This window comes from Liolophura sinensis, chromosome 1 (assembly GCF_032854445.1).
Source record: "Liolophura sinensis isolate JHLJ2023 chromosome 1, CUHK_Ljap_v2, whole genome shotgun sequence".
Classification (NCBI taxonomy): Eukaryota; Metazoa; Mollusca; class Polyplacophora; order Chitonida; family Chitonidae; genus Liolophura; species Liolophura sinensis.
This window is the reverse complement of record NC_088295.1, coordinates 23015540-23042245: the sequence shown is the minus strand read 5'-3', so window position 1 is coordinate 23042245 and position 26706 is coordinate 23015540. Positions and strand designations below refer to the sequence as shown.

The 26706-nt window shown below is 40.3% G+C and overlaps 2 protein-coding genes across 2 annotated transcripts; one reads left to right on the top strand and one right to left on the bottom strand.

The window, feature by feature from the left end:
- Positions 1–591: 591 nt before the first annotated feature.
- LOC135470644 (protein singed-like) lies at positions 592–13117 on the bottom strand. The gene is given in 5 exon segments (XM_064749682.1): positions 592–2252; positions 2503–2806; positions 4391–4490; positions 4492–4555; positions 12041–13117. Coding segments are annotated over 5 exon segments (1515 nt in total). The 5' UTR covers positions 12882–13117; the 3' UTR covers positions 592–2046.
- Positions 13118–16507: 3390 nt separating this feature from the next.
- On the top strand, positions 16508–25540 carry LOC135473411 (developmentally-regulated GTP-binding protein 2-like). The gene is made up of 14 exons (XM_064753264.1): positions 16508–16652; positions 16940–17028; positions 17779–17850; positions 18278–18367; positions 18853–18913; positions 20103–20193; positions 20869–20941; positions 21082–21172; positions 21546–21643; positions 22173–22249; positions 22590–22678; positions 24066–24124; positions 24245–24298; positions 24624–25540. Exons 1-14 carry the CDS (start codon positions 16589–16591, stop codon positions 24708–24710), a joined length of 1095 nt encoding a protein of 364 aa, XP_064609334.1. The 5' UTR covers positions 16508–16588; the 3' UTR covers positions 24711–25540.
- The last annotated feature ends 1166 nt before the right edge of the window (positions 25541–26706 follow it).

Sequence of the window (26706 nt, the reverse complement as noted above, 5' to 3'; positions counted from 1 at the left end):
CCCGAGGTCTGCACCCTTACAGGTTTGAAATACCTGAAGTTTGAGTGCAATGGATCAATACACCTGGTTATCGATAGCCCCTGTAATTACCTTTATGAACAAGTCTGGGGAAGAGAAGTCTGGTGTATCTGTCTGGCTGGCGAAACCCGGATGTTAGGGACAGGAAGTAGCGAACTCTTGATTGGCGTGAACGTAGAACCAATGGCAGTACACCGCATACATATTTCCTTCTATTATATCCCGTTTGTACAGTAAATCTGAACTCATTTTATACACCATAAAACTGTGCATCTATAACCTTTGTCGATGTGTTCGCTAATTCATAAAAGCCTTTATTAAGAATCTCTTTTGCAGGTACCTCCGCTAAATGGCAATCACAATATCCATGTATCAAAACGTAAATCATGCTCAATGAGTGCACAATACTGTATTGCTGCCAAGAAAAGAACCGTTATAGATCACAGTAATTACGACCCAATTAAGCCGCACCTGACTAAATGTAGTCACAGGATGACCTTTAGATTGTGACGACATTTCAGATAAAAGTAAACGGTATTTCTCCAAATAAAACAAGCCTTGTAACTAGAGATGTAATCTTTTCTAGTATGCTTTATTTCGTAGTTTCCACTGGTACAGTGTCACATTTGTCTCATGATGCAGGTTTATAGTTAGGCAAGAAAGCGCAAGAGTCCCGAGGGTAGGGGAGATCTGGGCACAGGTGGGGGTGGCATGTTTCCAGGAATTATCAGCACCCACAGCCACGCGTAAAACTGACTCTATACCAAAGCCTAGTAGAAAAAGTATTATGAAAGAATATTGTATACATACAGTTCGATGTCCATATTACAAACGGATACATTGCAGTATTGGGCTATACAACGGCTCCCATGTACAAAAGACGCGTTTCCCAATCAATAGCTAGTTCTAAAAATACAATATCTATATACAATGACGTGAGCATTTCGATAAAAGTCAATATCACATCCCCAGAGAGAGAACCCTTCGCGACATCACATGATTTGGCAATTGCAAGGGTTCTTGTTAAAAACCTGCTTCATGTCTTTTGAGAAGGGTGGTTTTGCCGTTGATTGGCTTTTCTTTCAAGCCCCTGTTGTCTACCCGCAGAATACAGGCAGAGCATAAATGTGCATGGATTCATCATCTGAAATCTGGCACGCACGCTAGGCTCTGACATTTCAGTTTTAGGAATTATGTATACGTTTGCCAGTTGCTGTAACATTAGACATTGTGTAGGCTATTGTACAACATCTGCCCAATCGGTACTTATTTACATGTAACTCTGTAGCTACGAGAGTTTAGACGACGATTTCCCAGTGTTGGCCAACATCAACCTTCGTTACCTTAACGGTAAACAGCTATACCTGATCTGTAAACTATGCCATGAGATCGTTGACAAAACTTTGTTCTTAACAACTCACACTTAGAAAACACTAAATCAGCAACATGACAACACTGGGTGAAGTGTCAGGCAGATGTCTCAAATGTTGTGTAGAAAAATAAGTCATACAGATCTGTACCTCGTTGTACTAAACAAATGTGGATAATCTCATCTTATCTATCATGTCTGTTCTGCTTTGGTTGTAACCATAAACGGATGTTTAAAATTAAATGGATATATAAGAACAGGTGACAACTTCATGAGGGTATATTGTAATATCAGATTACAAACCACCATTTGATGAATCGGAGCAGCAGACGTGAGTAATATGGAAAATGTGAACAAAATGGCGGTTACAAAACAATGCGCAACACAATAAATATTTGCTTACAAAACATGACGATTATGAAACAAATACAAGATCATATGAACAATAACGAAAAGTATCTCTCGGCTGAACTTTTTCCAGTCGCCCTTTAGGCGTATAAAGGTGCCAGTGGTCCCCGGTGCATATTCACCTGTCTGTCTGTCGTCCATGGACCGTCAAATCCTCGGCGACCTGTCAACAGCCGTATAGGTAGGTACCTTCCAAGTATGTGTCGTTAAAATCTCAATTTACAATAGATATGTACACGTCTGTGAGTAAGTTAGCATTCCCACAACACCGATCCAGTTATTTCTTTGCCTACGGCCTTCAGTATTCCATTCTGTTCTCCCTTCAGGTATTTATCGTTTGGAGCTGTTATGGTGATCAGGGACTGGCCTCGGAATTCTACTATAAAGGGAGTGGGTTTGTCACTGTCAGCAAAAGGTGTTCCTTCCTCTGCGATCCGCCAATACTTCCCATTCATACCTGAAGTAACAAAATGATGAAAAGTTACAGCCAGAGCAACAATTGACGTACCTTAAAAGCCACCCCCAATGTTAACACAAAACACGTGGTAAATTGTTTGATCAATGTGTAAACGGAAAAGCTTATTGAGAATATCAAATATCGCAGAGATACTAAAGCCATTTTCCGCAAACTTGTTCCACATTTAGGGGCTTCCCTTCACGTTTGTTTTGTTACAGTAGAAATGCCTGTACAATAATACATTACTCACCTTTGAAATAATATTTCCCGTCCTCTGCTGGTTCCATATAAATAACTTCTTGCGTTCCTCTGTTACAGACGTATTCGGGTCTCTGAATGTTCATGGACTTGAAGCCGACAAAACCGTGTTCCCCTTTCAGAATCACCGCTGGTCTGTTGGTCAGAGTGAAGCGGAACTTCTCCTTGTCGGTGATCCTATCCCCAGCAGCAGTTAGACTTCCCGTGGGTTTGGCGAACACGTAATTGCTGTTAGATGCCTTTAAGGCAACAGATCCGTCTCCTTGCCATTCCATGTCAAACAAGGTCTTCGGGAGCTGTAATACAATTACAGCAACAAACATTGCGTTAGGAGCATGACTGTCTGCATAAGCTGTCACTGATGAACAAAATGATCTGTTTTGGCATTTCCATTTACATAGTGTCTTTATAGCAGCAGGGTCCTACCACCTTCACTGAGACGGCGACTCTAGCAGAGACTCTTGCTTGACAATTTTTTGCTTAGCATGTCCATTTGGTTTCCCTATATATAAGGAGTTTCCAATTTTATTATTCATGGTTTCTATCTGTATACTGCATGCTACAACAAAGTATTTGGGAATTTCTAGCAAACGAATTAAAGGAACTCTATCTGTACATGTATGGGCTTAAATGTTCCTAAAACCAAAAAGGTATAATCTTTCCAAGATGACAGCCGAAAGGGCATACGCCTAGCAAGTAATACCTCTATCTGAACCAAAGCCAGGAACAGCGAGCACAAATGAGTCGACATTTGCCCCACAAGCAAGATTTTCTTCTTGGCGTCCTTAAGTCGGTCACGAATCTCTGGTTAAGGACTACATAAGTGACTCTTACACCACACTACTAACCTATAACGTAATGACCTTTATAGTTCTCGGCAGACTCTAAGCAGTCCGTGCAGGAGACGTCTTAACAATGTTTTCTTCGTCGGATGGGGTATGTTTGAATAAGGGGGTAGCATCTTAGGAATAAGTCAAGGACCTTTACAGGGTAGCTGTTTGGGAATGTGGCAACCTGCTGAACACGGTAACTGACGTCAATCTGAAATGCATCTGTGATACACGCGCTGCAACAAGTTGGTTCTACTACGAAAGTATTGCAACCCTCAAAACGAAGACGCAGCCTATTTCTGAAAACCTTGGGCGCAAAACATGAAAATAACCTTATTTTAGCGTTGTAAGAAAGGACATGTAGCAGACTGACAAAATCTCGATAATTTCAATCCTTTATCCGACTACTTCTACTCCGTAAAAACGCAGTGGTTTTAAGATATAGGTCTATACAAATAAGCTTTAACGGTCTCCATTTCGTCATGAAAACCCTACTATGATGTAAGATAACCTTTTCTAAAGTCAAGAAGGGAATTTGTTTGGAATATGGTACTGACATCATGTCAACCACACTGGTCTGATATTTATTCGACAATTCGTCGACGAGTGTCGTTTATTATATTACTTTACGAGACACAACAATGATGCTCTGATACGAGAGATGGATATTGTAGCTAGTACTGGTTGCAAGTAAAATGATGACCTAGAAAACGACTACATTGCAAAGGGCGGAAAGAGTAATGAATGAAATATATCTTTTGTGCCATTTCCATCCCTAACAACCTGTTCCCAAGAAGGCACTACTCCTAATAGTAATGTGAATAAAACGCAGGCTTGTTTTTGTATCTCACCCATTCCTTGAAAAATTATTATTCAAGCAAGTTCAAAATGTTTCAGATACAAGGGCAGACATTCCCAGTAGAGAAACATAGTCAAGGAACAGTCTTATTTGAAAATGCAAGACATATGCCGTCCATTTGTTGTGACGTGAGACGAAGCTTTGTTATTGCTTAGTATGCCTTGACGGGAGATTATATGTGACATTTGTGCTTACATTTCCGATGAGATTGCTTGTATTCCCGCCTTCTCCAGAGACCAGTATTTGTTGTCCACAGTGCGGATGGCCCATTTAGATGATGTGGGGCTCATATTCCACCTGGAAAATTTCTCGTTCCGTAATCTCCTCGTCATCCTGATTGGCCGACACGTCAACTCCTGAAATTAGATATCACCCACCAGTCTTGCTTTAGACGAACTATATGAAACACGTAGACTGAATAATTCTTAATCCATATTCAAGGACAATCGTAAGTCGTTTCTTAAGTATAATTGAAAGACAACAATAAAGTGTGTAAAACCACGACTGTGATAGTTGGCAAATAGTCACATTTAAGTTACTGATATGGCATCGCACGCAAAGACTGAGCCATTAAATGGAATTTCGGTTTGTGCAAACCACCAGCGTCTTGGAGAGTGACATTCTTGTCTATCTTTCTAATATACACGAGGTCTGTCGCTCTCTAGTAGGTATAATGGGTGGCATAATGTATACAGCCAGACATCACCCAGTGGGCAGTTATACAGGCCTGCAAACACACATGGGCAATAGCTGCTCTACCAACATCATTAACTACATTATTACTTAGCGTATTGTCATCTACCGTCGCCGGTATGTACATTAACACTGAAACCTCGCGGCGACAATTTACAAGGGTTCATCACGGCCTTAAAATAAATCCGATCGGACACTGTGACACACATTTGGCAGGGACATGTGTGAAACATTCACTGAGCCATGTTGCTCTTTACATCCTTTCAGTGGTTCGAACTACATCTGTGTAACACTGGCAGACTGCGGAAGCAGAAAATAAAGGAAAATCGCCGTTGTTGCGAATGTATAGTATATTTTATTCTATCATCCCAGCAAACCCTTCCATTCCCTCTATGACTGTTCTGCATCATGTCCCAGTTCATGGCATTAGGAAATCTACTTTATATACATTAAGGTTGTTCCTTTGGGGCTTTGGCCCTTCTTGGGCAACAAAACTGAATAAGACGTCAAAAGTCAGAGATGAATCACTAAATTAAGTTTTCCTATTTGAATTACATCTAACCTCCATGAAAAATAACACGCGCACTGACACCACATTTACTTTCTTTCACACTTTTGAAATTATTCGTTATCTTTCACCAACCAACAGATTTGGTCATGAGACGAAATAATTCGTATGCTTCCCCGTCTGTCCATGTGCATTAATCAGGCATTTCATGCGACCTCTATTTACCAAGGCCATAATGCCTTGATGGGGAAATACACTTCAAAATAATGAAATGACGAGTTTCTTTCAAATGAACACCCTCGATGCCATGATGTTTACCAAATGTTGTCAGTTTGAGCCAGTTTTGCCAAAACCAGCTCATTGCAAACAAAAAGTAAAAACGTGGCACAGAATGTGGGCAATTCTGTACAGTTGCCGTTATAGATGTGCAGAATATCTTTGTTGGAAACTCTAAGCATTCACTTTGGTTTCTTTAAAACAAGCACTGTGGCGATTCCTTTAGTTGCTTATCAACAACATTAGGGACACGGTCAGTACTTGTCCTGCTGAACTACACGTAAATGGTTCCCATATGCGCGTTGAGTTTGGGTGGTATTTTTAAAAAATCGCCCAGCGATCCCTGAATATTGCTCAAATTTATTCTTGTTTGAAGTCTAAAACTTCCCAGGGCGATTTCCGGCTAGGGGGAATGTTTGCAGAGCCTGCGGGCTGGCCCCACGTGTCTGACCCGAGCACCTCAACCCTGCGCTCCCCTGTACACAAACAACCTAAGTGACAACTCTCAGCACAACGGGTAAGGTTATCACACCTCACGGATTAAAGGGATTTTCAAGACGTGTGGGACGGGGATAAGCTGTCACACGTCCTTCGAGTCCTTCCTCACAGATTAACACCGTCGGCTCCCACGAAGCATTCTACTAAACCGTCAGACTTTCCTCCTTAACTGGCAATAACGAATAATGAATTTGTGTCCATCAAGGTTTTAAGGGACACCATATTCCACCATCAAGATTAGTGCAAAGTAGGCCGATGATGTATCACAAAGGAGCAAATGTATCTGTCAATACACTGGTTGGTGAAACCAAAATAGAGAGTTTTCAGAATGCAATGGGGTACTAAGCTAGGATAGCAGGAAATGTCCAGTACAAACATAATCATACAGCAACCGGCCTAATGTCCAGGTAATCACGTGCATATACACAGTGGTGATTAACATTGGGCTGCCCCTAGCTGGCGTTTACCTGGTAATAGTCTCAATCGCCAGGAACAAACACGGCCAAAGTGGTCCGGCAAATAAGGCCGCTCGCCTGTTGACTTCATCCTATCCTGGCACAACCTTAACCTGCTCTGACATTCGCAGCTCACCTTTTGTTTTTATTTAGGCTTACGACAGGTAAAAAAGAGAGAAGATATGTGCTTGATTGGTTGTTATTTGTGCGCATTTACTCTGCGAAGGAGGTAAAAATAAGGGGATTAAGGATGAAGGTCCAAGGTCGTATTTAGGAAGCAAACACGTCAGTCGGTGTGTAAGGAGGTAGGCGTACATGGACATGTGCAGTCGCGCTAAGGATGGGTATGCACCGTGTTTCTTATACTGACACAATGTCAATAGGCGTTCAGTGTAACTATCTCAAACAATTAAACCCACTTAGTAGTAACTGTACTACAAGTCCTAGAGTAAATGAAGCTTTTTGTTGTGCTCAAATAGCTTTAGTGTCCATCTCTTCAAATAGAATAGCTCAGCACGAATTTCTAAGTACTGATGCTCGGTTAAGTACTGAAGTTCGTACTGATGCTCGGTTACTGAGTGACTGTTTCATTTACATGTATGCAGACTGGCTGGTATGAGTGAGTGACACGGGGCCAGCCTCCAGGATAACGGATTCCGGCAGGTAGATGACCCGGCTGTGGGGTTATGGCACTTACACCTGAAGCCCCTCTCTCACATACTCACTGTTACATGGGGTTTACACAATATTCGTCCCAAGAGGATCCCTCTATTCCGCTCTCACTTCGAGACACAGTACCATCGTCAGCAATCGCCACGCTTTGTAGTTAGACGGACACACGCAAACACATGGAAGAATTTCAAACCCTCTTACAGGAGAACCATTATATTGCATATTTCCATGTACTTGATGTTTGACAATGTCAGGGGCTTTGGACTGTTAGACCTATGTACCACATACCTCCTGTTTGCAAAACGTTTTGAGAAGTTGAGGCTCTACATAGCTTCACTGTAGCCTACCACCAGACATACGGGACTGTGTACTGAAACCAGATATCATCTGATGTCTGTCAAAGCTGTTACTTCTTGTCACATTGGGACAACACTCAACATCTGGAAGCAATAAAGCTTTGGATACTGAAGATAGCTCGGGATGTTAAGTGTGAGAAAAGGGGAGCTGCTTGTAGGATGGGAGTGACCGTCAGTTAAATCGTTCCCAATATTTTGTACATAAGTTTGTATCTTGTTCACTAATAAAATGTTTTACCACACTACAAGCCTGCATGTTTGTTAGTAGCTCGCATTCTGAGACTGATAACCTCTGGCACAGATTATCAGGAAGTAAGACTTCCTATACTATCAGGAAGTAAGACTAAATTTGGAGACGCCTTTATTCAATTCACACGTCAGCACGTGCATTGGTGAGGTCACTGTGTCACCACTTTCTATACAGGTCTATTGTAACAGATTTTGTATGGGGAATCCTGTGTGTGTCCACTGTGTTCTCATGGTCTCACCTCTATACTTCACACGCTATTAACAAGTCCAATTCAGCGTGGTTGTGAGAGGTAACGCACCTTCTTTGTGAAGCGACGCGATTCCAGCGACGCGATTCCTCAAGCATTCTATATAACACACTTTAATTCAAGTTTTAACATGGTCTATATGTGTCAACACGCAGCATTACTCATCGTTATTCGCATCTACTATTTATAAGACCAGCGTTTGTGTTCCCACGCTTGTCTCTTGGAAACAAATTGTAAAGCAATTTGGCCCTCTGAGGTATGTCACACTCTTTAGATGACCCAGCTGGTGTAAACTGAATTCAATTGCTGTTTACACCAATACCGGAAAGCTTTTCAATTGCAAATTTACAGTGTGGTCCATTGGGTTTTTCGTCGAAACATAGGAGTTGCTAAGCCTATATCTCTTTCATAGTTCTCTACGGTACAATACGGTTACATACAATGGACCTTTTAGGCTACATGGAGAGATTTACTGAGTTCCAGGTGTCATGAGCGCCTGCTTATCTAAACAGTCATCAAACTTGTTATCACCAAAATGAAATCTTGTCCCCTGTCCAATCTCCTCGAGCCCTCGCTTCGTTGAAATCTGACCCGGAAAAGAATCAATTTAGGGCCAGCACAATGTTCATTAATCGTTAATTGCCTGCCTCTCGTTTGAACCAAGGCGGTATGGTCTCTGACCTCGATCACAAGATACGCGCTGTTCTACTATTCACCTTAATGCATTCTATTCACCAGCCTTTAAAAACAACCGCCCCTGGGGAAAATAGGGTCTGAGCAAGATTAGAGCATTCCTTCCCCCATCAGTTTGCTAGTCTGGCAGGGGGTGGAAGTGCAAAGACACGTTTTACCCGTCACGCTCTGTAGACCTGTGTGTGGACAACTCTACCATGCGCTGGCTCGTTCCCACACACACTCCAAAACTCTGATTCAGACGACTCCTCTCAACACTACCCCATTTTGTTTAAGTGGGTAAATTTGGGGACAGTCTTTTCAGCTGATTTAGGTCAAGGGCTAGCCTCGGGACAGTGCCTCTCTTTATTGCAGAGTTCAAAACAAGATGTTTGACCCATCACCCCAGAAAAATGAACCCTAAATACCTAAATTAAGAATGGAAATAAAACACTGTGATACGCGTGAATGAGACAAGGCTGCGTCAGATACACCATTGGTGCACACAACTGACACGACATCACACCCATGATCGTAGGATCTTCATTATTTAACGCGTTTCCAAAGCAAAGACCATTGGTCATTTTGGCGATGGTGATAGAATCCATTACGAATTTCTTTTTCTCCAAACCAACCGAACTTAAGAACGTGCATGTAATGGTACAATGTCGATACCTCTCGACAAGTGAAGCGGAAAGTCAACTAAAAAGGTCAAGTAACATTTTTATTTTAAGTTTAGATGTGATCGGAAATCAGGTTGAAGTTGTGACGTTCAGGAAGAACCTGCAAACACGCATGGTGCCTTCCTCGCTGTAAGCTTGACACATCCAGATGACAATCAACTATGGGGTTTGAAGGAATAACACCGTGCACCCCCAATACTATGAGTGATGCTGTTTGGTATCTCCAGATATAGATAACGGCGTGGTCCTTCAGATAACCTTGATCCAGCTCTTTGTCTTTCCACGACGCAGTCAAAGATTTCACCACATGTGCTTTTACTTAGAGACGAACTGTATGTTGAGACTACCACAGCGTTTATTTGAGACGCAGCTGAGATGGAAATAACGATAAAATGTTTGCAGACAGGCTTTAAGGTTTCACTCTCCACAAAGCTGTTTAACTACCCACTGGTATCAAATATCGCGTGAGGTCAACCCTCCGGCAAAATAGCAATGCCAGATGTAGTCCACGCTTAAACACTGACATTCGGTGGCAAATACCTGAAGTTGTGAATGCGACAACATTCAAGCCTGTTTAAGTATTGATCCCAAGCAGCTGAGAGCATGCTTCACGTCTTACATAGCGCCGGTTACACCACAGTAAATCTATAGACGTTAAATAACGCTAAGGTTCTTCGGAACATAAAAACGGGCTGTCTGCGCAGTTAACGTGGGAGTCTGTCCAGGGCCATCTCAGCCTCAGACATCAAGCATTCGTCACAGCGAATATGATGAAGAGTATATTTTTTGTAGGAGACAGTGCTGAGGTGGGATCGCCAACAGCCGTGCAACGTTTTGGTTTTTAGTCCTCACCAAAGGCAACGACTGCTCTGAACTTTTTACAGGTGATTGAAATTAATAAATGATAAACAAAATATCTACACTGGTAATCTTAGCTTTGTACCTTGGTACACTACGTGACACAATGAGAAGGCTGTCGATAAAATAAGAAAATAATAAAAGAAATGCCGCCTCTGACAGTCACTTTATATTTAAAAACGCATCATATTCTGACATTCCTGTATCATCAGATAACTGTAATCATTTATCACAGGTAAGGCTAAATCAGTCATCGCCCTACACTTTCATTAGACTGCTGTTACAGCTTTTATCAGTTTTTCATCTGAAATGAAGTGCACAAGCGTGAATTCTACCACGTGACGACCTCAATGTATACGGCCGAATGGATCTTACAGTATCCCATTAACTGTCATCTTATAGCAAATCCTAGTATCTAACAATCATCGTCTCCCAATTATAGCCGAAAAATGTCTAGCTATGCAAGTATGCCTGGTTAACAACTTCAGATAAACAGGAGTCGTGCCGGCACCAACATCGCTCCGCAAGCCAAAGCGGCAGCACCGAGGAATTAAGTTGCTGCACAGAGAAAACAGGGGGGAAAAATGGAAGGATTGACTGAGAATTTCGTTGAAGCTGTGCCCATGAGTCATAGGCTGTTTGTCAATTTCAGTTCATCAACTTTAGCTTGGCCATACGGAGATTTCCTGGGGGTAGAGCCGGCCCCAGTCCTCGCTCAGTCTCGCGTTCTATCACCCAGATTTAACCATCTGTGAGAAAGTCAATGCACACTAATCGCCTTATATCTGTAACATGTTTGCATGGCAGGTACGCTGGCTTAGCATCCAATCCATCATGCATATGTCTGTCTATCCCATGTCTCATATGTATTTCTCATTGAATGTCCTGTAGCTTATGCTACCCTTTTCTACAATGACAAGGAAACTGATGTGTCGCTATTGGTCTGCCTTTTTTAACTTCCACTAATCATTCAAGCACTTTCACCTAATATTTAGCATTATACAATATCATAGTTCTTCATTCAGATTTGTCTCAAACAAGGCCTCGTAATTTTTATCTCTGCTAAACTACACAATTAATGTATTTTGACTCTAGACTAGACTAGATCACGTTATTAATGTTGAGCTCAAGCGGGGTAAATTATTTAACTTGGGGCAATTAGGTACCCTCGGCTAAGGGGGCTATGTAATAGTTGCTAAGAATGTGAACACGCACTGGAACCGATGAAACAATAGAGGGAGTCCGTGTCAACATGGAATCTCCAAGGCCGGACCACGCCCGTGATGGCTTCAATAACGGATCAATAGAGGATCTGTGTGGGGACACAATGACCCCACTGGTCTGTAGGCTGGAGAGCTCGGATTCCTGGCCCCCATTCTGGGGCCGTAATGTTACATACACTACGCCTGCCCACCCCACACAGCAGCTGTCTACAGCAGGAAACGTGCAAATATTCCGGGAACGAGGCGATGGATCGAAAAAGCATCCGCAAAGAAAGCCCTTCTTCCCATCTTTGGCGTAATGTAGCGCAAGTACACAGACAGAGGATTGGGGTGTCTGAATAAAGGGGGGGGGGGCTTTCATGTATGTACCCTGTCGATTGACAACACACTTCATTCCATCTGCTACTCAACTGACCCTCAGAATAGAAGATGTTGTGATTTTTTACTTACCTTGCTTTGTTGAAGCTTTCTTGTTGTTGAGGAGAGATGTAAAGTAGCCTTGAGGGTGGCAGACCTCCAACGTAAACAGCTCATCTTTCGAGATCGAACTGTTCCGAGACTTGACAGTCGCCGTTGCCCCAACGGCCGTCAGGTATTTCCCCTGGGCGTCTTTCAGTGCAAACCCTGCATTCTGGCCAGATTTTATTTCAAGTGTAAATAAAGTGTTTTGTCCGACTTCGTTGTCTAACTTTCCTTCTCGGCTGACGTATCTGTTATCGCTGGTCCTTAAGGCGTACTTTCCATCTTGGAATTCCATGACGACCAGGCTCTCCACCCCCCACGGGATTACCTCCGTACACTGTAACTCGTCCTCCCTCATGGTAGCGAATCGACGCCGGTTCACGTTCCTAAGGGTGACTTGGGGATGGATGTCCAACTGCAAGGTCCAGTACTCGCCCTGACCCGGCGTCTTGGCAGAGCACAACAAATTGTCGTCAGAGCCTCCCAAATAAGAGCCGAACTGCACATTTCGGAATGCCCATCTGCCATCTTTACTGTATTCCACCACGAATTTCTCCGCCGTCGTCTTAATGTCTTCCTCGCATGTAACTTTGCCGTATTTGTCCGTGGAGATGTAACAGCCGAGGTGACTTTTCAGGTACACAGCCTCCTCGTTAGGATCCTGTTCTAATGTCCACAACTGCTTTTTCTTCAAGGTTGTGCCTGAAGCATTTACTTTATGTCCAAAAGACTCTGCTGTCAGATATTTCTTGGCGTTGTTCACCAAACCGACCCTCCACTGAAGGCCCTCGCCACTTTTGTGTCCATTCATTCCATTTGTGACAGACATGGTTAAAATCGAAAAATATAGCCCCACAAAGTCAGTGCAATAGATTTCTATCTAATGAGGGCTGGTATAAGCGTGTAGTCGCTCCGCTGGCACAGCTCCCTGGTATTACTCGACGTGCTTTGTTCTGCTGCTGTACTCACTCTGTGCGATCTGTCTAAGTCCGTCCCTTAACACATCGCCGGGGCTGTCTTCTCGACTAGTCTCGCTCCGCCGTACGTCGACTGCGCCTGTCCAAACTACCCAGAATACACGTTCACATCGATTGGTCGGTTGCCTTGGCAATGCCACACCTCTTTCCCTTCTGACTAGGTCTGCTCACCCATCAATTGACAGCGTCACTGTTAGCTCAGAGTTGTCAATGAAATACTTTCTCTGGGCTATCAACACTCACTATCCGCTAACACAACTTAATAACTTATCTGTACTTGACACGGCGATACGCTTCATACTCTAATTAGCATTACTTATTTAGGACGCCTCCGTGACATGTGGTCAGACCAGGGCTAACAAAGTGGTAGTGTTCAACCAGGGTAGGGTGGGTGCGTAGTGCCCCGTAGGGTAGATAATCCTCCATACTTATTACGTCACCATACATCTGTGTAAAACACATATACATGCATGTATATTACCACATCCCTTGGCCTTTGCCCCGCCACTTCACATGTAATAATCACCCTGGCTATGGACAAATAAGAAATAATACGCCATGTCAACTACACTGTACCTAGGCTTACACTTGTATAACGTCTGGCGGGTATTGGTGACACTGACGAAAACATGCTATAGTTATGCTGAGGACTTCACCAGTCCTCATGCATTAACATTTGTTGAAGTGTTTAATTAATTAATTGAATGTTTCGACCAATCAGACATCTGGTTCTCAGAAGTCAGTGGACACTGATTTCCTCTGATATATTTGTTTCATTATTTGAGTTTGTTTAACGCCATACTCAATCCCTTATAAGCATACTCAGTCCCTTATAAGCATACTCAGTCCTTTACAGGCATACTCATTCCATATAAGCTGGCGGTAAGTTCCATGTGCGGAGTAACCGTACGTATTGCCGGAGGTAAATCACCAATCTTTGGCAAATTACTGACAAACTTTCCCACGATTGACAAAACAAACCTGCACGCCACATTGTGGAAGACAAGTGATTCTAAACGAGCTTGGCAAAGCGTCCCACGGCCATCCCAGCGCTTACTATCACCATTTCTCGAAGAACAATGTGATCGGAGTAAGGAATCTGTCATTTGCACGCAGCCTAACAGCAAAGGCACTGTGTTTAGTGTTCAGTGCATCACACTGACCAAATCTACCACACACTACCATGTATAAACCCCAACGTGAATAACTTGCTGCTATTGTGTCATGTCTACAGTTATAAGTATATTGATACAAACAATTAACAAATTAAGAAATGTGTGTTAAATATGGGGCGATCAAACCATCAACAAATCCCATTACACCCCATAGTGTTAACAGAATGTATAAATTTGTGTGTAAACGCTGTAGTGAAGTTCGCTGCGTGCGTGCTTACGCTGATATAGATCTAATATAAATCCTCTGACTTTATGTGTATGTGACAGGCAAACACGGGGTCGGGTGTGGACATAGATGCATTAATGAACATGTGTATATCAGCTGTATAACAGCTTGGATTTAACTGAAATAAAATTATTACGTCAGTTTATATCACTCACAGCATGATTTGTTTTCTTTTCCCAGCTGATATGTGCCACGTTTTAAATAAAAACTGGACGTATGTGTACTTTAAAGTCTGAATAATTGACAATGACCTAACAGAAGAGTATAAGAATAAGTTTCTGATAAAGTATTAGGTATATACATTCTGACTTTTAGCTGTTTTTGAACTTTGGACATCGTCTTTAAAGTTTACAGGCTAGTTATTGCTTCCATTTGCACAATATACATGTTGTAGCTTCATATATTAAAACCTATCACAAGGCCGTGCTCTAAACTGAAGCGCTAGCGTGTTGATGCAATATAGTTTGATACCCAGCCTAGCGGTTTTTCTCAAACCCTTGAGATTTACATGCTGACAGAAGTGACGTAAGCTTGTTTACATGTCGACTTGCCGCGATCTCCTGTCTGACTCAGCTGTGCCAATCTCTCTATAATCCACAGCATTCCTAGCATACTGAAGGTCTGGTAATGTTAGACCCATTGGATATGCTAGGCCACATGCTATAAGGACGTGTATTCTTATAAACTGACCAGTGCGTGCGTCCATCTCTGAAGTCATCACCATCTTTGATAAATCATTTTTAAAGAACGAAACCAAAGTCAAAATCTTATATGTGATGATAGCTTATTGCAAGGACTGTATGCCTAAGTTACCTTATCCAGGCCTTTGTTTTTATAGGCATACTTGATGTAGATACGGGTTTCTGCATATGTTCAGAAACGAATAAGTTTCATTAGCACAGTATTGTTCAGAGTTTTGTCTGTTATTTTATATGTCCTTCCATATCACCATTCCACGCGAGTACGCGAATGGAAATCTCGAAAGCCTTCTAGTAGAATCAACGATTGTGGCTTAACCAGTGGAATGTCTCATAGAGTTACCCCCCTTAAACCACATACTTCCACAAGCTTTCACGATCCAAAGACCTATATTTCACAACTTTCTAGCTCTTTTACCTGTTTCTTACAGGCATGCTGGGGCCACATGTCAGTCTCATGCTATGGATGGTCAGTTTTAATGCCAACATATTAATATTGCTGTCTTACTGACTGAAATAATAAAGTATAAAGAGACCAGCTGTCACGGCGCCTCAATCTTCCACAGCTCACACTCTGAAGAATTTATCAAGAGTCGAGATTGAACCTATTGGAAACTCTGTCACATATCTCGTCGTTATACTTGTACAACGCTTTAACATACTTTATGCCTGCAAAAGTTTGTGTGTGTGTGTGTGTGTGTGTGTGTGTAACTAAATGTGACCTTGATTTTAATTTGTCAGTATATAAAGGTAATGAGTATCGATACAGGTCTGAGTCATTTTAGACTGGCTGTATAGATTTCTATCAGCCTGCATTCTTCCAGTCGATCTGTAGGGCCGAAGCTACTGGGTACCGATTCACAAATAATCAATGCATTACCGGCCCATGGAGTTCGTTACCTAACTGTGGTATACTTAGGGGAGTGGGGGGGGGGGGGGGGGGGGGATACACACCTCGTCCAGCGCCATTTACGCCAATAATATTTTATGCATGTAGGCAAAGTGTGCCTAGCACACAAAAATTAAATTTTAACTTTGTGAGAAGCAGGCCTGGGAATGAAATTGCTATTCGAGGCACATGCAATCAACATGGGTTACCACACAATTCCTTTCCGCTGTTTTAACGTAAAAAGTAAGTCACATAAGAAATAACAATAACACTGTAAAGTGATTTCAAATTTTGACTTAAGATCGCTTCGTTATCCAGGTGCGCATGTTTATACACTAAGTCCTTGTTAAGTAAATGTCCAGTCATGAAATTTGGTCAACCAAGGGGACGTAACAACGTTCCAACTGTGCTGTTGCAGGGATGTTAGTGAAATAAAGTGCCCCTGTTGTAGCAAGTGAAGAGTATCTGAGCGGAGAGCACGATGTAGAGGGCATTGCTGATTCAGAAAACATTCGTCCACATGTGTGCAGTGCAACTGTTGTCGCCTTGACAGAAAAATCTTGTTAGAAAGATGGGCATTTTAGAAAAGATCAGTGAAATTGAGAAGGAGATTGCTCGGACCCAGAAAAACAAAGGTGTGATTGATGTCCACCATGTACATGGCGTAGATGTCAGTGACATGACTGTCGAAGTTGGAAATTGAAGCGAACGATAGTCCAATAGTTAATTTCCCCACCAGTCAAATTAACATAATTATCTGAATTCAGATTGGAATTGAAATGTAAGCTATTGAAATTAGAGTAAGTGTAATGAAACTTAAATATTTTAGTCTGGATGTCAGTGGTGAAATGGTGTTGTGTAAATACGATTCATATGGTGTATTACTTACGTGTATTTGCTAATTGTATTGTTTGATTCACAGCTACCGAGTACCACTTGGGTCTCCTGAAAGCAAAACTAGCCAAGTACAGACAGCAGCTACTAGAGCCACAAGGAAAGGCTTCTCAAAAGGTAGCCCAGTTGGACAGGGGCCTTGAACAGTCATCTGCGTGGTCCAGCAGGAAATTTTCACTTTCCTTCCCTTGTAAAATTAAGCCCATCCTAATGATTAAGATGCACTGATTCCCCAGATCAGCTGGCTTGTAGAAATGTCAAATGCTGAAGCAGTAAAGCATCTTTTAACTTATATTTCATTCACGTGAAACCTATGTGTGTCACTTTTTTAATTAAAACCTCTGACAAAGTGTGAGGTGGCTCTTGGAAGGATAGACTGTTGACAATGAAATCCATTGACCAGAGCACCCTTATATTTGAAGGCAAATAAAAACAAACCAAAAATTACAAAACAAATTCTCAATAATAAGCACCATTGGAAGAAATCTCGAACAGCACATACCTTGCGAGAGATTCGAGTATGAAACATGATGTGGGTGACAATGGCAGGTTTATTGGTAGAGGGGGATTTGTTAATGTCGATTTCGATGTTTTTGAGAATAGGATGACATGGGGATCCAACAGCTACAATCAATGAAAAAATGTAAAAGTCTTTTTCAATCTTCATTTGAAGAAATAGCAACAATAAATGATGCTCTTTAGTTTCTAAATGTTTTTTTTTTTGCCTGAAACAGTGGATGCAACATTAAATGTGACAATAAACAAGTCGTACATGTATATTGTTCATAATCTTAAGTCAGTAAAGTTATGAAACATTTGTCGTCACCAAGTCAGTTTATGTGTACAAATTGTTTCTATTGTTCTCAGGGTGAGGGATTTGATGTTATGAAAAGTGGAGATGCCAGGGTTGCATTGATTGGGTTTCCTTCAGTCGGCAAGGTAATCACATGGGTTGTTTCATTTAGGATCTTTCTAGCAGTAAAAGGGAAATAGTAACCAGGTATAGCATTGCATATTTACTTTGTCAGTTCCAGGGGGGATATATTTTATGGCTTGTAGAAATGTATTCGACCTAAAGTTTGGTATGTAAAAATGCATTTCCTGAAGCAGACAAAGGCCATAATATGATACTTTTGGTTCCAACACTTAAGTTTTTCTGATAAGGAATTAATCAAACTTTACAAAAAACTTTGGGATGGATAAATCAATCAGAATCAAGCTCTTGAAGAATGCTAAACCTCAGGTGAAATGCAGTAATCTATGCTGCCTTGGTACATGTAAGGCTCTTCGAGAATCTTTCAGGTGGCAAATAGTTCATATTAATGCTTGACTTTCATGAAATTTTCTTTCTTTATTTGTATTATAGTCTACATTGCTGAACACTTTGACGTCCACCCATTCGGCATCAGCATCATATGAGTTTACAACACTGACTTGTATTCCTGGTGTGATTGAGGTAATATATTAATAAACACATTATTGTTTGCATATTAACTGAATGTTAGAAATAAATGCAGTCATTGCTACCGGGCAGTTCGGCTAAGCATAATTTTATAGAAATGAGACTTGAATTATTTTACGATGAGAGAGTGCTGTTAGTAAGTGACCAGAGTTTGTCGTGATCAGATGTGAACAAAATTACTGTATCAGGGAACATGAGAACCTAAAGTGTAAGGTTTCATTTAAATTGGTGTATAAAATTTGAAAGGCCTTACCAAGCAAAGTACATGTTTATATACAAATCAGGGTAAAAACAGAACTGCATAGCTTAGCAGAGGTATTTACTAACGTTGTGCCATTGTTTTCTGGTGAAATTTAGGATTACTACTGTTATGTGTCCTCTCGTGGATAGCCACTTATTTCAATATTTCCTTTTGAGATTTTCTGCAGGACCTATCTGACACCTTATCTGACATTTTATGGATCTTTTTTGTTTTGCAGTATCATGGTGCTAACATTCAGTTGTTAGATCTCCCAGGAATTATTGAGGGAGCTGCTTCAGGTTAGTGTAATGGTTAAAATCGCATCCAGCTTAATATCCTTGTTTACTGCTCTGCAGTAGAAAAATAAACTTCTGTACGATGAAATATTAATTTACTGTATGGCCCTGAAGTTAAAAATTAATGATGGGCCTCCCTGGCTCAGTTGGTTAGTGCCTCTCACAAATGCGGTCGCTGTGAGTTCAAGTCCAGCTCATAATGACTTCCTCTCCGGATGTACGTGGGAAGGTTTTGCAGCAACCAGCGGATGGTCGTGGGTTCCCCTGGGCTAGCCCCGTTTCCTCCAACCATAATCATAATTAATGACAGCTTGGATCATAATGGATGGGAATAATTCACTTAGACAACCTTGGAAAAGTCTGTGAGGATCATTATTCAGGAATGTAAGTATCAAAGTGATACTGTAAGCTTCAATTTTAAGTTTCAATTTTAAGATTCACCTGCACCCATTATGCTTTTCTTTCTGAATTTTGTGAAGTACTCATTCAAAATACGTGCTGATTTTTTGCTCATAATGCGTAATATAAACTTATGTAGTACCTAATTTAAAACACCGTGATGGGGTGGTCAAGTGACTTGCCTTTCAAAGTGTAGTTCACACATGAAGTGGGATCCATCCCATTCTTGAAAAATGGAATTTCAGGATTGCCCTTAATCCATTATTCCAGGATTCTTGGAGACAGTAAGCGATCAAAGGTGTGGTCTTACATGCAGTTTGTTGAGAACACCAATATGACATGTATTGTGGAAAAAGTGTAAAAGTGTACCTGGCTAAATATTAATATCAGAAAATATGTCATTAACTTCTGATGTAAAGGTCATCAGGCATTTTTTTGTAACTCATTATATTTCCTATTAGTTAGTGTGGTAGCATAGCACAATTATTAGGACCTGGAGTCTCTCGCCAATGGGATCACTTCGAGTTCCAGTCCAGCTCATGTTGACTTCCTCTAAAATTGTATGTACCACTTTTTGCCAGGCTGTACTCGGTCTCCTCCCATCATAATGATAAGCCAATGATGTATAAATAAATAAATGTAACTCATAATTGCTAAATTTGTAAACGATGGTGTTACTTGCCAATTAAGGACTGTCATGATTTGGCCTCAGGTAGGTAGTGATAGTAATATCAACATAGATATGCTTAGTAATGCAGTTGGAACTGATAAATGTGATAGTTTTTTTTATCAGGTAAGGGAAGAGGTAGACAGGTTATTGCGGTTGCCAGAACTGCAGATCTTGTAGTCATGATGTTAGATGCAACAAAGGGAGAAAAACAGAGGTGAGCACCCAGAAAAAAATGTATTGTGTCGTCAGCATATTTGAAGATGCTGGAGATTGATGGCAAATATACATAATGGCAAATTTTCTACATTTACTAGAAAAGTTCAAATTATTGCCTTTCAGTAAATATCCGACTCATACATATACTAGTTACTGTGTCAAAATGATTCTAAAGTTTGAAGAGTTATCAAGTGACTGGCATTATAAATTCTAGGAACTTCTTTACTCATTTTCACTGCTAACTCATGCACAGACAAGGCTGATTTCATTCTAAAATAATAGTAAAAAAATTGAAGGGATTTTGTACATACTCATTTAAAATCGGTGAGTCTATCATGTATGGATTACATTTGATGGATGGAGAAAAAATCTTTTGAAATACTTATCTTAAAAACTTGAAGAAATACATGTAGTTTAGACATCAGTAACTTCCCTTTTTGTTCACTTTCAAAACATGTAAAAACAAATTATCTGGAATTAAAACAAAAATGTTTACACATTGTTCTTTCTACCATTTTGTTTACTGATAGGGTACTTCTACTGCCAGATCACACCACAAAAAGAATTTTTTTAAGGATGGCTTGTTAAAGTGTTCATTTGCAATATTGTTAAAAATCTAATGAGGAAGATTATGAACTGCTGGTGAAACTGATGATATGTTTGAACTTTGCAGAGAACTTCTGGAGGCAGAGTTGGAAAGTGTTGGTATACGACTTAACAAGAGGAAACCTAACATTTATTTCAAGGTAATAATAAAGAGTAGGAACAATTAGGTCACTTTCATAGTTTGCATTATTCAAAGATTTAAGAAACATGTCTGTGTAAAACTCAAATAGATCTGTATGTTTTGTGGGTTTTGTCATTGATGTTTTGTTTTGCATTTCAGCAAAAGAAAGGAGGTGGTATTTCCTACAACTCAACGTTGACACTTACCAAAATCAATGAGAAGATGGTACAAATGATCTTACATGAGTACAGTATCCTTCAGTGTTGCAGCCAAAGTGTTCAGGAATTTGATGTATTGAGAACTGACTGTTATTTCTTGTTGCTTGTGAATGCATGTACTACAGTTTGTAACTAGCTGTTTTAAAATTTCAAGAGAGGAAACAAAACACAGCTCTGTGAGTAAGTTTGCAGCTCCTAACCACATGAAAATTCAATCCCAGCCTTGATCATCAAAGTTTTCTCCATTTTCAGGTTTCATATGACATTTTTTTCGCACATTCTTTGAAGGCCACTTGACCATGCCAATCTGTACATTATAAAAAAATGCTTCAACTCCTGTAAAAGATTCCTGTTACTGTGATGGACTTCTTTTTAGAAATTTAATGACCCTTGACAGGACTGCAGAAATATTTAATGCTGAGGTGCTGTTCAGAGAAGACTGTAACTCAGATGAGTTTGTGGATGTCTTACTTGGAAACCGGGTCTACATGCCTTGTCTATATGTGAGTATGAAATGTGTTTAACTCTTATACCTTTCTGCTCAATAACAGGGTCAACGTGCCTTGTCTATGTGAGCATGAAATACGTCTTTCCAAATTACAAGTATGACTACATGTACACTGAGTAACAGGATATGTGCCTAATGTAGGCATGAATAGGAGGTCTCTGATGTGACATTAGTTTAGCTGTATAGTTGGTAGCTTGGCCAATATGTCATGTTCATTGACTGAAATGTGCTAACTGGCCCAGCATGTGTAATTCAGACCACACCCATTAGAGCAGTAACGATGCTTGCTTGAATGGCCTGTCAGAAACTTTGTCAGTTACCTGACCAGATGGAGTATTGGTTACTTTATAGGATCTTTAAGGTTTCTTTAATCCACACGTAGATTTTTATGGTCCATTCTGTTATATTTTATACCACAGTGATTGTAATATGTGAACTATTTTTGTGTATGGCATAAAATACCAGCCATATAAATGAATGAATTATGGTAATTAGCTTCAGGAACGCATGTTTTTTCCATTCAGGTGTATAATAAGATAGATCAGATATCTATAGAGGAGGTGGACAAGATTGCTAGAAGACCCTATTCTGTTGTTGTGAGGTGAGTTGGTACATTAGTCTGTGGACACAGAATTAAATTTGATGATACATCAATAATATAAACTGGCTTTGCTCTTCCTCACAGCTTTAGTGTCCTTACAATTCAAGACAGGCAGAAGTTAAAATTTTGTAGCAATGTTATTCAGAGCTCAGGCATTTGGAACTAAAAATACATATTGAAAAACTTTAATCGGAAACATAATACAGAGAAAGTAAGTTATCTGTGTATCAGCCTTTCTTCTGGGTAATATTCAGCCTCCTGAAGTGCTTTTGGTTTTAGGCAGATCTGTATTCAGTGTTACATATTTAAAACTTTTATGAATGTGTTTTCTATTTGGCAGCTGTAATATGAAGCTTAATCTGGACTACTTCCTGGACAGAGTTTGGTTGTCCCTGGCTTTAGTACGGGTCTACACAAAGAAGAGAGGAGGTAGGTACAAACTGAACTTAGCTTGAACTCATGTTCACCTCATGCTGCCCTGCAGAACCACATATTGCACATACAAGTCCTGTACGGATCACAAGCATCTATGGGTGCTGTCCAACTAATCATATCCTGTGATACTAGCCTGGCATCGCGTAATGATGGGTTAACGTGGTTTTGTCCACTTTATTTTTTTAAAATAAAAAAGGCTGCGACTGTGTTATAGCTACTGACGAAAAAAATAAACAAATAATGTTCACAATCTTAACGTATATGTCATGATAAATCAATGCATTAAATGAAGGAAAGAGGAAAAACTTAAGAAACTGTTCTCAAATGTTAGAGTGAGTTCATCTCAACTCTCACATGTCGGCATGCCTGGTAAAGTTTCTTCATTAACTGAAAGTGTATAGATATTAATCCCATTATTATGGAGGCATGTCACAGTGAGCAAAATGTGTCCCTGTATTGCTGATGAGAGCCACTCACACGCGGAAGTAATACTGCAACAACAATGTCACACGTGCCTTTGGAATCGGACTTGTTACCAGTTACAACCTATTCCATGAGTTATAGAAAAATCCTTTTACTCATGTAATATTCAAAAGATTAAATCTTAAATATCAAATAACACCTAGGAAAATGAAGTGAATGATGTCATGTTATTTACGTATATTTCTTGGTGAAAAACCTTTATTCGTTTTGCAGTTTTAGCTGTTATCATTGGAAATCTAGGCCTTCTCACATGAAAACACACCACAGATTTTTGAGGGATAAGATTTGTCTCGCGTATATCCGATTATGTGCTATATTAAGGCGCCTTATAGCCAGGCTACACTGTATTATTAGGCATACGTTTACTGAGTAACGTGATACAGAAATATATGAGGTCAGTAACTCTCATATTGGTTAGGCGTCATCGGCTGAATGTGGCATCAGCGGCATTGCGTGGAAATATACACATCCCCTACATCACCATTGCTCTTCCAGAAAAAAAGGAGTAGTTTGTATGATAAATGGGATAAATGGGCCTGATATCGGATAAATGTTTCTGTCCTTGATACAACATTGTATATATACATATTTGTAAATTTATTTATTTATTTATTTGATTGGTGTTTTACATCGTACTCAAGAATATTTCACTTCTACAATGGCGGCCAGCATTATGGTGGGAGGAAACCGGGGAGAGCCCGAAGGGAAACCCACGACCATCTGCAGGTTGCTGACAGACCTCCCCACGTATGGCCAGAGAGGAAGCCAGCATGAGCTAGACTTGAACTCACAGCGACCGCATGTACATATTTGCTGTTAAACTCAGTCTTGTGCAGACAATTTATGTTCATGCACAACATGATAAAAATACTGAAAATGTTATGTTGTTTCATTACAGAGCGGCCTGACTTCGAGGGTGGCTTGATTCTGAGAGCCGGTGCTACTGTGGAACATGTGGTAAGTCCCGACTTTGCATTATGATCATAGAGTAAAACACTTTTTTACGTTTTTTGTGATGACGTTTTTTTCTGTGAAGATAAAGTTTGTTAATCAGATCCATGTTTATTTTCCTGACAGTGCCATGCTGTACATAGAAGTCTAGTGGACGGCTTCAAGTATGCTTTAATATGGGTAAGTACTTAAGTTAAATCTGCTACTGGAGTTCCAGGTCGCTGTACACAAGTGCTTGTTTATGACAGAAGAAAGACTTCTAGAGGTGTTTCTCCATGCTTGGTTAAGTTCAGACAAATATCTTAAACTGTACAGTAACATCTTTTATTCACTCATGTGCGATATATGTAAGTGTGTGAGGCTTTTAATTTATTTAGTAAAAGAAATGTTGTAGAGTAAATGTCATATATACACATATAGCCAAAAAATTGTGTTGTTTATTTTACTCATGTATAATGTTTGCCTGTATGGCAACGTAAAAAAGTCTGAATTTTTACAATTTCAGGGAACAAGTGCTAAATACAGCCCACAGAGAGTTGGCATTCAACATTTGGTGAATGATGAAGATGTTATACAAATTGTAAAGAAATAGTGTCTCCTGTCTCCTGTTTTCTGTCAACAAACATCGTAACAGCCTTTGCTATGGTTTCAATGCGGTCAGATTCAGTTTTCCTGATTCTAGTGCATATTGGCAAATACAGTCACGTGGACTATGCATGTTTTACAGACTTCTACAGGACTTTTGAACCTTATAACATGTTCAGACTGAATCTGTAATTGAATTGTTTGCACATGACATCACAGTGGGACAGTGTTGTAAAGTGATAGATTCATGCTTGCAGCCTTATCTACCAGAAGAAACTAATTACGCCCCCTGAATGTCCTCACATGGTATCGAGGGTATATGTAATGTCTCTTTATAGACTCTCATTCTTTTAGCTCCAATGGAGACTGCAGAAATCTGGACAAAAGGAGGTGTCAATGTCTTTCACTTGAGAGAATGCTGCAAATTTTCAATAAAGAATAAGATATGTCATGCCATGCTACTTCTTGAAAATCTGTAATTATGACACTGAAGTAGCCTCTATTGTCTCTGCCTACTTAACAGTATGAAATAGTGAATGTGACCCCAAGAAAGGATTAAAATTAATGATGAAAAGCATTTTTTATGAGATGAGAAATCCTTTAACTACTTAGTCAAGCCACAGAGACCTGAATGGTCTAAGTTTATCCAGATACATGTATAGACTGTTATGTGCAATGATGCTCTAGGTTGCTATCCTTATCATTGACTATTAATAACAGTTATATTAAGGATTAAATACTTAAATACAGAGTAAGAGGAGATTATCCAAGCACTGCTTGTATATCCAGCCTGTGGACGACTTTGTACTTGTCATATTGACAACTTATATAGTTCAAATGTACGGGGCGGGGTGGTGGGATCTTGCACAATATAGGTAATGTCACAGGATGGTGTGAGAATAAGTGTTGATAAATTAAAACTGTAATGTAATCAAAATAAAAATACAATGCCATAATCGTGTAAGATGTTTATTTCCATGATGTTGCTTGCCAGGAGCTGCAGTCATTTATACTATGTTTGATGGGTTGATTGATGGCAGAACATGACAAGCGATGAATAGTAAATTAAATTTATTAGTGGTCAAATAAAACCCTGACTTTATAAAAGAAAAAAGAAAAATATGAAGAGTAGATTTTGATGTCTACGGAGACTTACTATGTACAGAAGATACCATAAAGTCTTTGTGCTGATCTTCTAATTTGAAATAAACTATATACTTTGAGGATGGGGGAATGGGAGGAAATCGGTCTGAATGGGATACAAGTCCGAAATGCGATATACTACTTCATTTCAGTCACACTGGACATTTCTCTGCAGCATCATCAACGCGACGTCACAATGTATAGACAAATTAGGTCACAGATGATTTGCGTCGCACAACAAAAGACTTTTGACATAAAAATCCCAAGCCACGCTGGTGCCGTATTTTGTGAGAGGAAAATCTGCCCGTACCTCGTAGAAGGAATCCCAGAGTATGAAGTCGACATGCTTATTCTTGTTTTTGTGCTTTTTTCCCCCATGATTTGTCTTCATTGACTGTCTGTTTCCCATAGAAGACTTCAAGGTTGATTTTCGCTTGGCCTAATTTCCTGATAATGTAGCAACACAGATGTAGAAACCAAGCAATAGTGGATTCACATGGAACTACAGTCCGCTTCAAATGCATGAAGGGGAATAACTCTGTGCGCACGTACTGTCATCGTTATACGCGAGGCAGCACATCGACCCTTTGCCAAAGATCGCGTGTTCTGCAGGTCGTTCGACAATGGTGCGCAGGAAGACGGTTTCATATATTTGGCGCAGGGTGGTTGTTCTCTCGAGGGCCTGCAAACCCACCAAGCCCTACTATACTTGCTTAGTACGTATTAAGTAAGAGCCCTGTATCACTGGACTGGAGCCTGCTAGCTAGGTTTCCACAGCTATTATATTTACTTCCGACCTTGGCGTCAAACCACACAAAAAGAAATAAATATTGGAAAAGAATGCAGAAATCAATTGCACT